Source organism: Marmota monax, unplaced genomic scaffold (genome assembly GCF_021218885.2).
Source record: "Marmota monax isolate L192 unplaced genomic scaffold, Marmota_monax_Labrador192_F-V1.1 WCK01_AAM20220418_F8-fsc00008, whole genome shotgun sequence".
NCBI lineage: Eukaryota > Metazoa > Chordata > Mammalia > Rodentia > Sciuridae > Marmota > Marmota monax.
This window is the reverse complement of record NW_026694432.1, coordinates 16330663-16342966: the sequence shown is the minus strand read 5'-3', so window position 1 is coordinate 16342966 and position 12304 is coordinate 16330663. Positions and strand designations below refer to the sequence as shown.

General features: G+C 49.8%; 2 protein-coding genes across 3 annotated transcripts in view; one reads left to right on the top strand and one right to left on the bottom strand.

Annotated features, from left to right (window-relative positions):
* Hdac1 (histone deacetylase 1) overlaps positions 1–9153 on the top strand; it is a 30495-nt gene extending 21342 nt beyond the window's left edge. For both annotated transcript variants that reach the window (XM_046418802.2, XM_046418803.1), the window contains exons 4-14: positions 115–189; positions 3138–3276; positions 3731–3872; positions 4901–4993; positions 6200–6308; positions 6390–6530; positions 7035–7143; positions 7238–7368; positions 7640–7792; positions 8260–8308; positions 8573–9153. In XM_046418802.2, the coding sequence (XP_046274758.1) occupies positions 115–189; positions 3138–3276; positions 3731–3872; positions 4901–4993; positions 6200–6308; positions 6390–6530; positions 7035–7143; positions 7238–7368; positions 7640–7792; positions 8260–8308; positions 8573–8600 (1169 nt within the window). In that variant the 3' untranslated portion in view covers positions 8601–9153. The remainder of the gene's footprint in view (positions 1–114; positions 190–3137; positions 3277–3730; positions 3873–4900; positions 4994–6199; positions 6309–6389; positions 6531–7034; positions 7144–7237; positions 7369–7639; positions 7793–8259; positions 8309–8572) is intronic.
* A 421-nt stretch (positions 9154–9574) lies between these two features.
* On the bottom strand, positions 9575–11672 carry Marcksl1 (MARCKS like 1). Its single transcript, XM_046418804.2, has 2 exons — positions 11458–11672; positions 9575–10625 (listed from the first exon to the last, which is right to left on the bottom strand). Exons 1-2 carry the CDS (start codon positions 11542–11544, stop codon positions 10110–10112), a joined length of 603 nt encoding a protein of 200 aa, XP_046274760.1. The 5' UTR covers positions 11545–11672; the 3' UTR covers positions 9575–10109.
* Positions 11673–12304: the final 632 nt, after the last annotated feature.

The window sequence follows — 12304 nt, the reverse complement described above, 5'->3', positions numbered from 1 at the left end:
CAACTTAGTAAGTGATAGAACCTGGACTAGAACACAGACCTTTTGATTTTATAAATATCTAAACAAAACCTGAAGGAAATTATGGAAACTAACCTTTTGCTTATTTCTTTCAAGTCAATGTTGGTGAGGACTGTCCAGTATTCGATGGCCTGTTTGAATTCTGTCAGTTGTCTACTGGTGGCTCTGTCGGTAAGGAATATACATCCCCTCCCCAAGGGTTGTGCTGGGCTCTTCTAGGCCATAATCCCAGTAGGGCTGGGCATGGTGGTGTATGTCTATAAGCCCAGCAACTCAGGAGGCTGAGGCAGGAGGATCAAAGCCAGCTTTAGCAATTTAGTGAGGCCCTAAGACACTTAGTGAGACCCTGTCTCAAAAAATTAAAAAGGCTGGAGATGTGGCTCTATGGTTAAGCGCCCTGGGTTCAATCCCCAGTACCAAAAATATCCTGGTAGGGCTAATCTGTAGCCATGGAGAATGGTCCTGTGGGTTTTTGTTTTAGCTCTGAATTTTCCTTTTGGTTTGATCCTAACCTACATTTATTTTCCAACATGATACTAAAAGGTGTTCTTCCCTGCCCTCTCCTACCAAGAGATCTTATATACAGAAATTTCGGGCTGGGATTGTGGCTCAGTAGTAGAGCGCTTGCCTAGCATGTGTGAGGCACTGGGTTCGATCCTCAGCGCCACATAAAAATAAATAAATAAAATAAATGTCTATCAACAACTAAAAGAATTAAAAAAAAAAAAGAAAAGAAATTCCCTGCAGACCTCAAGGGGTTGTTCAAACACTATATGTGAAAGCACTTGTGAATTGCAAAGTGCTATAAAAATGGAAGTGTCGTCATCGGTATCTTATGGAAGAATATGGTAATTACCTTCAGAGGTCATAAATATTCCCCATGTGTCTCCCACTTCTACTTGGGTTACCTGTAGGATTACTCTAAATCCTTTCTTAGCAAACAATCATGTGTTGCTTAATGATGGGCACACATTCTGAGAAGTGTGTTGTTAAGGCAGTTTTGTTGTATGAACATTATAGAGTGTGTTTAGACAAACCTAAATGATATAGCCTACTACATACCTAAGCTATATAGGATGCGTACGGTGTAGCCTATTGTTCCTAGGTCATGATGTACAAAACAGTGTGAGATTAGATCAAGCACCAGAGGAAATGACGTAATCAAGAAATGCAGTAAACATGAGGCTGCTGCTAACACAGCATACCATTTTACAGCGAACTTTTTTTTATTATAAGTAGAAGTACTTTCTAAAATAACTAGAATGTAAATACATAAACCAGTAACATGATCACTTATTATCAAGTATTACGTATTGTACATGATTGTATGTGCTATACTTTTATATGCCTGGCAGTGCTATGGGTTTGTTTATACCAGTATCACCACAGACATGTGAGTAATGAGCTGTACTACAATGTTAGGAAGGCTACAGCTTGCTGGGCATGACAGTGTATGCCTGTAATCTCAGCTACTCAGGAGGCTAAGACAGAAGGTTTACAAGTTTGAGGCCAGCCACAGCAACTTAGTGAGACCCTGTGTCAAAATAAAAAAGGGCTGGGGGTGTAGCTCAGTAGTAGAGTGCTTGCCTAGTATCTGTGAGCCCCTGGGTTTGATTCCCACTATTGTGGGGGGAAAAAAAAACACAGGTCTATAACTTCACTTAGGTAGTAGTGTTTCAGCTCATTCCTAATCTTTTGGAACTACTGTTGTCTGTGTGGTCTGTTGTTGAGCCAAATGTTATGTAGTACATGACTTTATTTTTCTATGATCATTTTCTATGATCCTTCCCTTAACATAACCTCAGAAAACAAAGATATGCACAGAAAAAAAAATGACCCATATTCACACTGTTTCTGTAGTATTCTACAGTGGCTGCATGATTATGTACTACTTTATTTGATATATTCTGTCATTTCTTGTTAGATTATTTGGATTGTTCTATGCTTTTATTGTTGCTCAAAAGTCAACACTGCCACAGATACTCATGGGTGTGTGTTTCTCACTTCATTTTGGATCTATTTCTACTTTGGACTTACACTATTTTTACTATTTTTTCCAAAATTTTTACTATGAACTACAGTAAGAAGTACCTTTACACATGCAGTCCAGGATAGTTATGAGTGTGTGTGTGCATTTGCACACACATTCATTCACTCTAATGCCAAAGTTTTCACAGAAGAGCAGTTACTGTTACCCTTACTGTTATATTTTTATTCTAGTCTATCTCTAAGAATATTTAGAGCTGGGTGCAATGGCACATGCCTATAATCCCAGAGATTATAGGATCACAGGTTACAGGCTACCCTCAACAATTTAGCAAAGCCCTAAGGAACTTGAGACCCTGTCTCAGAAAACAAAAGGGATTGGGGATGTGGCTCAGTGATAAAGCACCTCTCGGTTCAATCCCCAGTACCAAAAATGTATATACACACACACTAGTCATGACCCTCTAAATCAGTTCTAATGCCTACTAATGATTTACCATCCTTGGTTTGGAAGATAGTTTATAAAGTGTAGCCAGTGTCACTGGAAACTGTGGTGTAATCCTATAATACCAGTGACTCAGGAGCTGAGACAGGAGGATCAAAAGTTTGGGGTTGGACTTGGCAACTTAAATTCTCTTTTCTTTTTCTTTTTTTTGTACCAGGCATTGAACTCAGAGGCTCTTAACCACTGAGCCATATCACCAACCTTTTTTTGTATTTTATTTAGAGACAGGGTCTTGCTGAGTTGCTTAGGGTCTTACTAAATTGCTGAGGCCAACTTTGAACTCATGATTCTCCTCCCTCAACCTCCCAAGCTGCTGGGATTATAGGCATGCACCATTGCACCTGGCTCTGTCTCAAAAAAAAAATTAAAGTCTGGAGGGGGGTATGGTTCAGGGGTAAAGTGCCTCTGGGTTCAATTCCAGTACCAAAGGGGGGAAAAAAAAAAGAGTAGCCAGTGTCCTGTTTATTCCCTGTTGAAATTATGGTAGGAGAGAGGGAGCTACCTTGTGAGTTGTACAATACAGCTATTGAATAGGCAAGTCCTATCTCTCACTCGGGTTCTTTGGGCTTCTTGGGGGAAGGGGAGTGCAGCTTAGTAACAAGCTTATGTTCTCTCTTCTTACACCCAGCAAGTGCTGTGAAACTTAATAAGCAGCAGACAGACATTGCTGTGAATTGGGCTGGGGGCCTGCACCATGCAAAGAAGTCCGAGGCATCAGGCTTCTGTTACGTCAATGATATCGTCTTGGCCATCCTGGAACTGCTAAAGTATGCCTGCCTGGCCTTGTCTCTTGGAGGAGCACCTTAGGCCAGGTTCCCACTTCCCTCTCCCCTTGGGCTTGCCTCCCTAGTTTGCTTTTCCTATGGTATGCTGGCTAGGATGTGTTCAGTGTCTCTGGCCATTCTCTCCTTGACGGGGTCTTGATTTGATCTGAGCCCACGGCAAGATCAGGGGCAGGCACTGCTCAGATCCTGCCTCCAGAGTTTCCCTGTGTGGCTGGAGTTGACCCTGGCTGTAGAGTAGGAAGATCGGACTTGGTCGGATTGGTCAGGCCTCTGGAGACACCCGGCCGCTCTTCCACCTTCCTTCAGCCAGTTTCCACGTCTCTGGTGCTTAGAGATACCTGAGGGAGGCAGCCAGGCCGGTAAGCTGGGACCTGGCGCCCTTGGCGCGTCCCATCCCCAAAGAGCCCGCAGACCCCTGACCCACTTCTGATCCTAGGTATCACCAGAGGGTGCTGTATATTGACATTGATATTCACCATGGCGATGGCGTGGAAGAGGCCTTCTATACCACAGACCGGGTCATGACTGTGTCCTTTCATAAATATGGAGAGTACTTCCCAGGAACTGGGGACCTACGGGTGAGAACTCCCTTTAGGGGCCAACCAGCTCACCCTCAGCTACCAGCTCTAACTCTCCTTTTCTGTGCCACTAAAAACCATTCCCCCCTCTTCTGCCATTTAGAACATTGCACTCCAGTCTGGGCTGCCTGCCACAGTCACTTTTCCTCCCTTTCTGAAGGAAGGGAATGATGAGACAAGGGGTCAAAGGAGGATCGGGGTCTCCTGGCTCACTGTACTTTCCTCGTGGTCACTGGGTTGTATCACACTATTCTATTGTGCCATAGGCTTGAGTTTGAGGCTAGGAATTAGGACTTTTATGGATCATCTCAAGGGTTCTTAACATTTTAACATCACCTTCCTCCTTTGATCATCTGGCTAAAAGCGAATGACTCGACCCAGAAAAGTATGTGCAACTTTGCATCTGACGTGGAATGGTTAATAGACATGTCCCTGCTGAAGCTCCTCCATAGAACTGTTCTATTTGCTTCTGTTCACCTACACTGAGATCGGCCACTTTCTGTGCTAGTAGTCCTTGGGTAAAAAAGTGGCTCTAATTCAGTTTGCTATGGCAAGCATTAGGATAAGTGAGCATTTACTATTCTTAAATTAATTGAAAGATCTTTTCTCTACTCTTTGCCCTTGCATACCTTCCTAGAGATCTAGGAGAGAACAAGGGTAGAGGAGTGTGCAGTGAAACTGGAAAAGAAAGGGTTATTTGGGGTGGGTGTTATTTCTATGATCCAACTGCTGGCCAGTCTAACCCAATCTGAAGGCAGAACTCTTTGCTGTGGGGTAGGATATTCAATCTCTGGCCCCATAATTAGCTCCCAGTCTTGGTGCAGGCTCAGTGGTATGTCCAGAGATGAGAGCTGGGCTTGCCAGTGAAGGAAAGGACACTACCCAAGGTACTCTGCCCTGTCTTGGCCACCTAATGGCCCAGCTTGACTCTCTTAGAACTGTCACCTTTTTCCTTAGCCTTTCAGCCCCATCCTGAACTCCTTCTTAGCTTCATCTTTCAGTTTTCCTTTAATGTCCCTCTTGATTAGGATATTGGGGCTGGCAAAGGCAAGTATTATGCTGTTAACTACCCACTCCGAGATGGGATTGATGACGAGTCCTATGAGGCCATTTTCAAGCCGGTAAGTGACTTAATCCTCCCCTTTGGGTACAGGTGGGATTGGTCTAGGGGAAGGGTAGCAAAGCACCCCACCATATCTTAGGCTTCCCTTCCCACAGCTAATTGGGAAGTGAGAGGTGTTTCAACCCATTGTAGTGTGATCAGTTAGGGCAACAGAAATCATCCAAATATTTGTTTTATATCTCCATTTCTGTGGAATCAGCTCCTGGGAAATTATTATTTTTTTGGTGGTGCTGTGCTTCCTGGATTTTTTTGTTTCTTGTTGCTTTACATTGATGTCTGCATATTTGAAGAAGAGACTTACTCCAGTCCTTGCAGACTGGCTTTGTCTGGGAAAGCCCATTCAGGATTCTGGGGCCAGGCTTGCAGCAGGAGTCCTCAGGCAGGCTGGCCTAGTGCCTGTGTTTCTGAGGGATGAACAGAGGAGTGAGATAAACTGCTGCCTGGGCTGGGAAGAAGGTAGTCCAGGATGAGTTCCATGGAGGTGGTTACATTTGAGCTGAACTTTGAAAAACAAGGAGGTGCCCATGTAAAGAAGGAGGTGGGGGCTGAAGAAATGGCATTTGGTAGAAGGAACAGCACCTGCCCAAGTACAGAAGTACCAGTATAGAGCAGCTTGTAGACAGATGTGTAGGCAGAGGGTTGGAAATGGATGTTGGAGTCTGCATTTCAAAGGCAGCGTTGAGTGCCATGCATATGAAGTCCAGTTTTTATTTACAAGGAACAGGAAACTGTTGAGTGTGGCCTAAGGAGTAATCTACTATGTGCCTAACTAGTAGTAAGGGTGACAGAAGTTTCTGAGTTATGGTTTCAGTCCTGTGTAACATTAGACTCTAGTGAGAACAAGATAGACAAAAGTAAAGTGCCTCCTTGCCATATGAGGCTCAAAGACTGTAGGACCAAATGAGGAAAGCGGATGTAGTTAATGGTTAGGAAGCTTCCTAAAGGAAGTGGCACTAGAGCTTGGGCAATGACATAAAGATTAGGGAGGTGACAGCGAGGCCATTCGAGGTTCAGTTATTAGAGCTAGAAGTGTCTTAGAGATCCTTTCAAATAGAAAACTCCCACTTCTCTACCCCACAGCATGAGGGACAGTAGAAAGATATGAGTGAGTGATAAGAAACAAAGTGCTTTACCCACACTTTCTACCCCTGAACCTCATATAGCTTTTCTTGAGGTTGATGGTGACCAGGATGTGTCCTTTTAGGTCATGTCCAAAGTAATGGAGATGTTCCAGCCTAGTGCGGTGGTCTTACAATGTGGCTCAGATTCCCTATCTGGGGATCGGTTAGGTTGCTTCAATCTGACCATCAAAGGTGAGAGCAGGTAGTACAAACATGGGTGGGCAGGGTCCTGCTGAGTGCTCCGGTAACCCAGAACCCCTTTTTCCTCCAAAGGGCATGCCAAGTGTGTGGAATTTGTCAAGAGCTTCAACCTGCCTATGCTGATGCTGGGAGGAGGTGGTTACACCATTCGTAATGTGGCCCGGTGCTGGACATACGAAACAGCTGTGGCTCTGGACACAGAGATCCCCAATGGTACTAGTTCCAGGGCCAGGTTGTACCGGGCAGGAGCTGGTGCTCATGTGCCCTTAGGGTCACAAGCTTATACCCATTGGTCACAGGACCTCTCCTCTGACACTTCTTGTGACAAGACCATAGCCATGGGTTTTTTCTCACTAGTCCTTTTTGATGGTCACCCTCCTGCTTTGGGTGTGGGCAGAAATTATCAGTAATTATTTACAGCTTTGGAATACCCTACTCAATAGGGTAACTGGGTTTATGAGCTAAAGGAATGCTCATAATGAGTGTCCTAAACCACTGGTTTGGGCCTTCCTCTCCTAGTGACACATATGCCACAGCATGTACATTGGAGAATGGTGTTACAGAGATTAAAATCCTGGAGGCACCCAAGTTTCACCCTACCTCAGAGGCATCTTCTCTCTTTTATTGATGGGTGAACAGACCCAGAGAAACCGAGATGATTTTCTCAGGGTCCTGTGGCAGCTAGGTCTCTGACTGTCTTCTCCCTGCCCCAACCAGAGCTTCCATACAATGACTACTTCGAGTACTTTGGACCAGATTTCAAGCTTCACATCAGTCCTTCCAACATGACTAACCAGAACACGAATGAGTACCTGGAGAAGATAAAGTGAGTATATCCCCGGCTGCCTTTTGATTGAGGATTCCAGGCTCTGGTTTGTCTCTAACCAAAGCCCAGCCACCCTTTCTCCCATTGGTCATAGACAGCGGCTCTTTGAGAACCTGAGAATGCTGCCCCATGCACCTGGGGTCCAAATGCAGGCCATTCCTGAGGATGCCATCCCAGAGGAGAGTGGTGATGAGGACGAAGAAGACCCTGACAAGCGAATCTCAAGTAAGACCCAGACCCAGGGCCCTGTACCTTTCCATTCAGTAGGAAGCTGACTTCCCTCCACTCATTTCCCCCAGGCTACAGCCTGTGGAGACACCTGTTTCAAGTTTAAGTGCCTTTAGGTACAGGTTAGGGAGTCCGAGTCCCCTCTTTTCCTTCTCTTGGTCCCTTTCCCTAGTCTCTTGGAGGACACACAGGAGAGTATTGGGCATAGATCCTGAGATAAACTGCCCCTGGCTCCCTTACCCATTCTTTCCATCCACTGTCTCCCAAGTCTGTTCCTCTGACAAACGAATTGCCTGTGAGGAAGAATTCTCTGACTCGGATGAGGAAGGAGAGGGTGGCCGCAAAAACTCTTCCAACTTCAAAAAAGCCAAGAGAGTCAAAACAGAGGATGAAAAAGAGAAAGACCCAGAGGAGAAGAAAGGTGGGTTTGGGTTGGGCCAGTCTTGGGTCTTAAGCCCTGGAGGAGGATCAGTCTATGTAGGGCACCAGGAGGAGGGAGATGACTAAGGCCCTGCCAGCTCCTAGGGGCCACTCAACTCCTTGGTCTTTTAGTGGCTCCCAGAAGTGGCAGAACCCTGAAACAATGAAATACTCCGTCATCTCTACTGCCTGACTGAGCCTGGCTTTCACATACCACCCAAGCCCTTTTCTCAGCACTTCACCCCATTTTCCCAGGGGGCTGCCTCCGCCTACTGGGTTCTGACTCTAGCAGGCTGGGAAACCGGTCCAACCTGTTTGTTTTTAACAGAGCTCACTGGGAGGACCTGGGATGGGCTTTTCTATGTCCAATGAGCTGTACTATTGGGAAAGGGGTTTTAGGTAAGTGAAGACCCCCTGGGTCTTTCCAGAGGGGCTACCCTTGACCATCTCTGCACTCTTATATTCTAGAAGTCACAGAAGAGGAGAAAACCAAGGAGGAGAAGCCAGAAGCCAAAGGGTGAGGAAGAAGCTGTCAGCCATCTCCCTGGCATTGGAGCATCAGCCCCTTTGTCCCACCATTCTGAGGGAAGGCACAGGGACAGCTGATCTCACTTACAAAGGCCTCTTTCAGGGACCAGTCTATCTCTGCAGTTCTAGGCAGAGCTAGGAAGTCCCAGCCCCCAGCAGTCACCTGGGCAGCCAGGGTCCTGTGGAAATGCATTGTATCCACACTTTTGTCTCAGGGTGGTTTATCTCATGCCAGTCTCTGCTTTCTCCACAGGGTCAAAGAGGAGGTCAAGTTGGCCTGAGCAGACTTCTCCAGCTTTGGCTTCTGGCCAAGTTCCCCACCTTTTTCCTCCAATCCCTCAGATTTTTATATTTTCTATTTCTCTGTGTATTTATATAAAATATATTAAATATAAATGTCCCCAGGGACTAGATAGGAACCAGGGCCCTGATCCCAAGGCAGCTGTGTTGAGGAAACTTCCAGCAGTTGCCTTGTTCCCCATCCCTCTTTAAGTCTTTTGAACCATCTACAGTGCAGATCTGGGTGGAAAGGATGTAACCATAAGAAAAATCCTAAAATGACAAGGGTCTGTTTAGTAGCTTTGGAAAGGTGCCCTTACCAAGTGTTCTAGAAGGGATGGGTGGGTCTTCAGGGACCCCCCTATACTTTTCAAACTCCTAACATCAGCCATTGGTTGTTTTCTTATCTTCCCACTGGCCTCAAGAGAGCCAAGAAACTCACACTGCCCTGTCTTCCCCCCAGTTCCACAGGTGAAGGTTGGTAGTCTAGCTTCCTTTCTAAGATACTATTTTCATTTTTTGTGAGACTTTGTAATAAAATGGTACATTTCTATACCCTCCTGAGCTTTTGTTTCCTGACAGTGTCCCTGGGTTGATTTCAGTTCTTCCTATTCATTGGTGTGCCTTCTGGATACCTGGTCCACAAAAAAAACCCGAACTTACCTGTCTTTTCAAAATGCTTTCCTTAAGTTATCAACCAGTTTCCTCACCTTACCCCCAGAAGACCACTCATTAAAGCACCACTAAAGGGATGACATTTATTCCTTTTCCAAATGTTACAGTAAAACCAGGTGGAAGAGAATGGTTTTAGCAATTAGAAAAAAAAAAAAAAGTACAAATCTGGGGTTTGGCCATTAAAAGTTATTTACAACAATGGGAGAAAAAAAGACAACAAGAAGTTGTTTCACATTACAGACCTCCCTCCCACCCCAAAGCCTAATACTTGCTTACCAAGTCAAAAAAGAGACACAGTTGATTCACAAGCTGGAGGTTTGAACTTGAGTAAGACATTTATAAAAACCTAGACAGGGGCGGTGTCCTCCCCAGCCCAGGTGCCACTAGGCACAGCACAAAAGACTAAAAACTCAACAGGGGGAAGGCTGGACACTCAGGGTTTGGGAGTACAAGCACCCCACTTCTGGCTCAGGGATTGGGGAGTGGGATAAACAAAACCTACTTGGAAAAGAACTGGGAGAGAAAACCAGCAATTGCCTTCTGCAGGGCTGGGGACAGGGAAGGAGGTAGGGTCAGGGACAGGAGCATTTCACATCACTAACCTAACTTGGGAAATTGTAAGGGACCATCTTCAACTGGCCTTAAGAGAAAAACCAGATGGCTGATGGGAGAATCCACAGGAGGGAGAGGAGAAAAGGGAACGTGGCTGGGAGGGGGCAACAAGCCCCTTCCTTTCTGGGCACAGGAAGGCAGCCAGGGCACCAGGTCCAGGCAGTGACCTCACAAGGACAGCACAGTTTTTGCAGCTTAGAGATCACCCACCTGTCCCCACCCAGCTACTCATTCTGCTCAATGCTGGCTGATGCAGGGCCACTTTCTGACCCCAAGGGAGTGGATGGCTCTGCAGCCTGGGGCCCTGCCTCCTCTTCTGTGTCTCCTCCCTTGGAGGCAGCACTGGCCTCTGCCCCTTTGGCCTGGGGCTCCTGGCTCTCGGGGGTGGCAGCAGCCTTCCCTTCCTGGGCAGTGCCCTCCTCGCTGCAGGCACCGATCTCCCCCTGCTCCTGCTCTTCCTCTGTGGGTGAGGAGGCAGAAGAATCCCCCCCACCCTCCTTCCGATTTCTCTTGAAGGACAGGCCACTCAATTTAAAAGGCTTCTTGAAAGAGAATTTCTTCTTCTTCTTAGGGGTCTCCTTGGGAGCGGTCTCCCCCTTGGCCTCAGCGCCCTGGCCAGGGGGTGCTGGCTCGATGGCATCACCAGTGGCCCCCGCGGCCTCATCTGTTCCGTTCACGGGGGGCGACTCCCCTTCACCCTTGGGGGATAAGTCTCCATTGCTTTTCACGTGGCCATTCTCCTGCAGGACAGAGGAGACAGCAGTGAGGGCCGGCGTTATTTTCCCCCTCCCCCAACCCGCTTCTGGACCTTTCCAGGTAACGGGGTCCACCACTCGGATCCACTGCGACCCATGTCTGGCTTCAGCCTCACCCCACACCCGGAATCCCGTCAAACGTCGCCTTCGTCTCTCTCAGGCGCGCTGGGACAGCCGCGGAGGCCACCACCGGCAGGAGGCGCTGGGCACCGGGGCCCCCACCCCCCTCCCCCGGGGCGCGCTCTCCATTCCGCACGGAACCGCTGCGGGCCGCGGATCCCGGGCCAAGGGGTGAGCCTGCCAGGCGATATTGGGCGGGAAGCCGCCCCGGGGCGCTGCCTCTCTACACCTGGACGGCCTATTTTCCCAGCCTCCTGCTTTGTGTAAACGGCCCCCACCCACCCCAGGCTCTCCCCACCTCTCGGCTCCCCCCTTCAAAAAAGACCGCGGGCCACCGAGGTCGTGTGTGCGGGTGCATGCCCTCCCCTCCAGGCACCCGCCCCGCAGCCCCTGGGCGCCCCCTTGGCGCGGCCCACCAGCGCCTTTGTTCCCCGCGCGGCACTCGGGCCGGCCAGGGGACAGCGCCGGGGGCCGGGACCGTGAACAAAGAAGGCGGCGGGGCCCGGCCGGCGCCCCCTCCCCGCCCCTCCCCTTGCTTCGCCCGCGGGGGCTGCGGCGCCGAGAACAAAGGGACCGGGCGGGGGAGGGGGCGCCGCGTGTCCCGGGCCGGACAAAGCGCGCGGCCCCGGCCCAGGGCCCTAAAGGGGGCGAGGCGCGAGAGGAGGGGGCTGGGGCCGGCAGTGCAGAGCGCACCCACCTGTCCGTTGGCCTTCGCGGGGGAAGCGCCTGCTGCCTCCTCGGCGGTCACGTCGCCCCGGGGAGCCTTGGAGCTCTGGCTGCCCATAGTGTGGGGGGGGGTCTGCTGGGGGGCGCCCGGAGCCGCCCCGGGCTCGCGCCGCAGGGGATAGTCCGGCGGGGTCGGCCCGGCGGGCGGAGGGGTGGGGCTGGCGCCTGAGGGGGAGGGGTATCGGGGGGAAAGCGAGCTGCACCCCCTTTCCGCGGCCGACCCGCTAGCTGCGCCCGCCGCCGCCGCGCTCCGCGCCAGAATGCCGCCCGCCGCCCGCCGAGCCGCTTATATATATGCGCCCAGAGCTCGGGGCGGAGCCGGACATTTAAATGAGCACCCAATCGAGGGGCGGAGGCGGGGTCGGTCGCGGGCCCCACTTGCGCAGTGGGCGACGCTGGCGGTCCAGTCTCCCCCAGTCCCTCCCGACTACCAGGAGCAGGTAGGGACGGTCGTGGGAAGAAGAGGCAGCGGTCCTTCAGCGAGCTGAACACAGAGGGCATCCTCGAGGAAAGAGAAGCGCGCAGTCTGTTCGTCTTCTCACCGCCTCCCTCTCAGGGTGGGCGTCCGCGCACAGTGGGGTGGCCCCCATCTCCTTGGTCCTGCACTGCAGCCCTTGTCAGTCTCCCCTTGAACTCTTCGAAGGGCTCACATGCCCAGACTCGTCAGACGGCTGGTCCTGAGTTATGCTCCAGAAAATATGATCATAGCAGCCTTGGGGCCCCGCGCTGGGTCGGCGCCACGAAGGTCTGGAGACCTGTCAAAGGTCCCATCCACTTCCCTACCTGCTTGCCGCTACCAGCCTGGGGGCGGGAGGGGA

Bases quoted from the DNA above. Each gene is read 5' to 3' on its own strand.
- Marcksl1 (XM_046418804.2), bottom strand. From the start codon at position 11,544: ATGGGCAGCCAGAGCTCCAAGGCTCCCCGGGGCGACGTGACCGCCGAG. The intron at 10,626-11,457 runs GTGGGTGCGCTC...TCTGTCCTGCAG, and splicing joins CCGCGAAGGCCAACGGACAG to GAGAATGGCCACGTGAAAAG.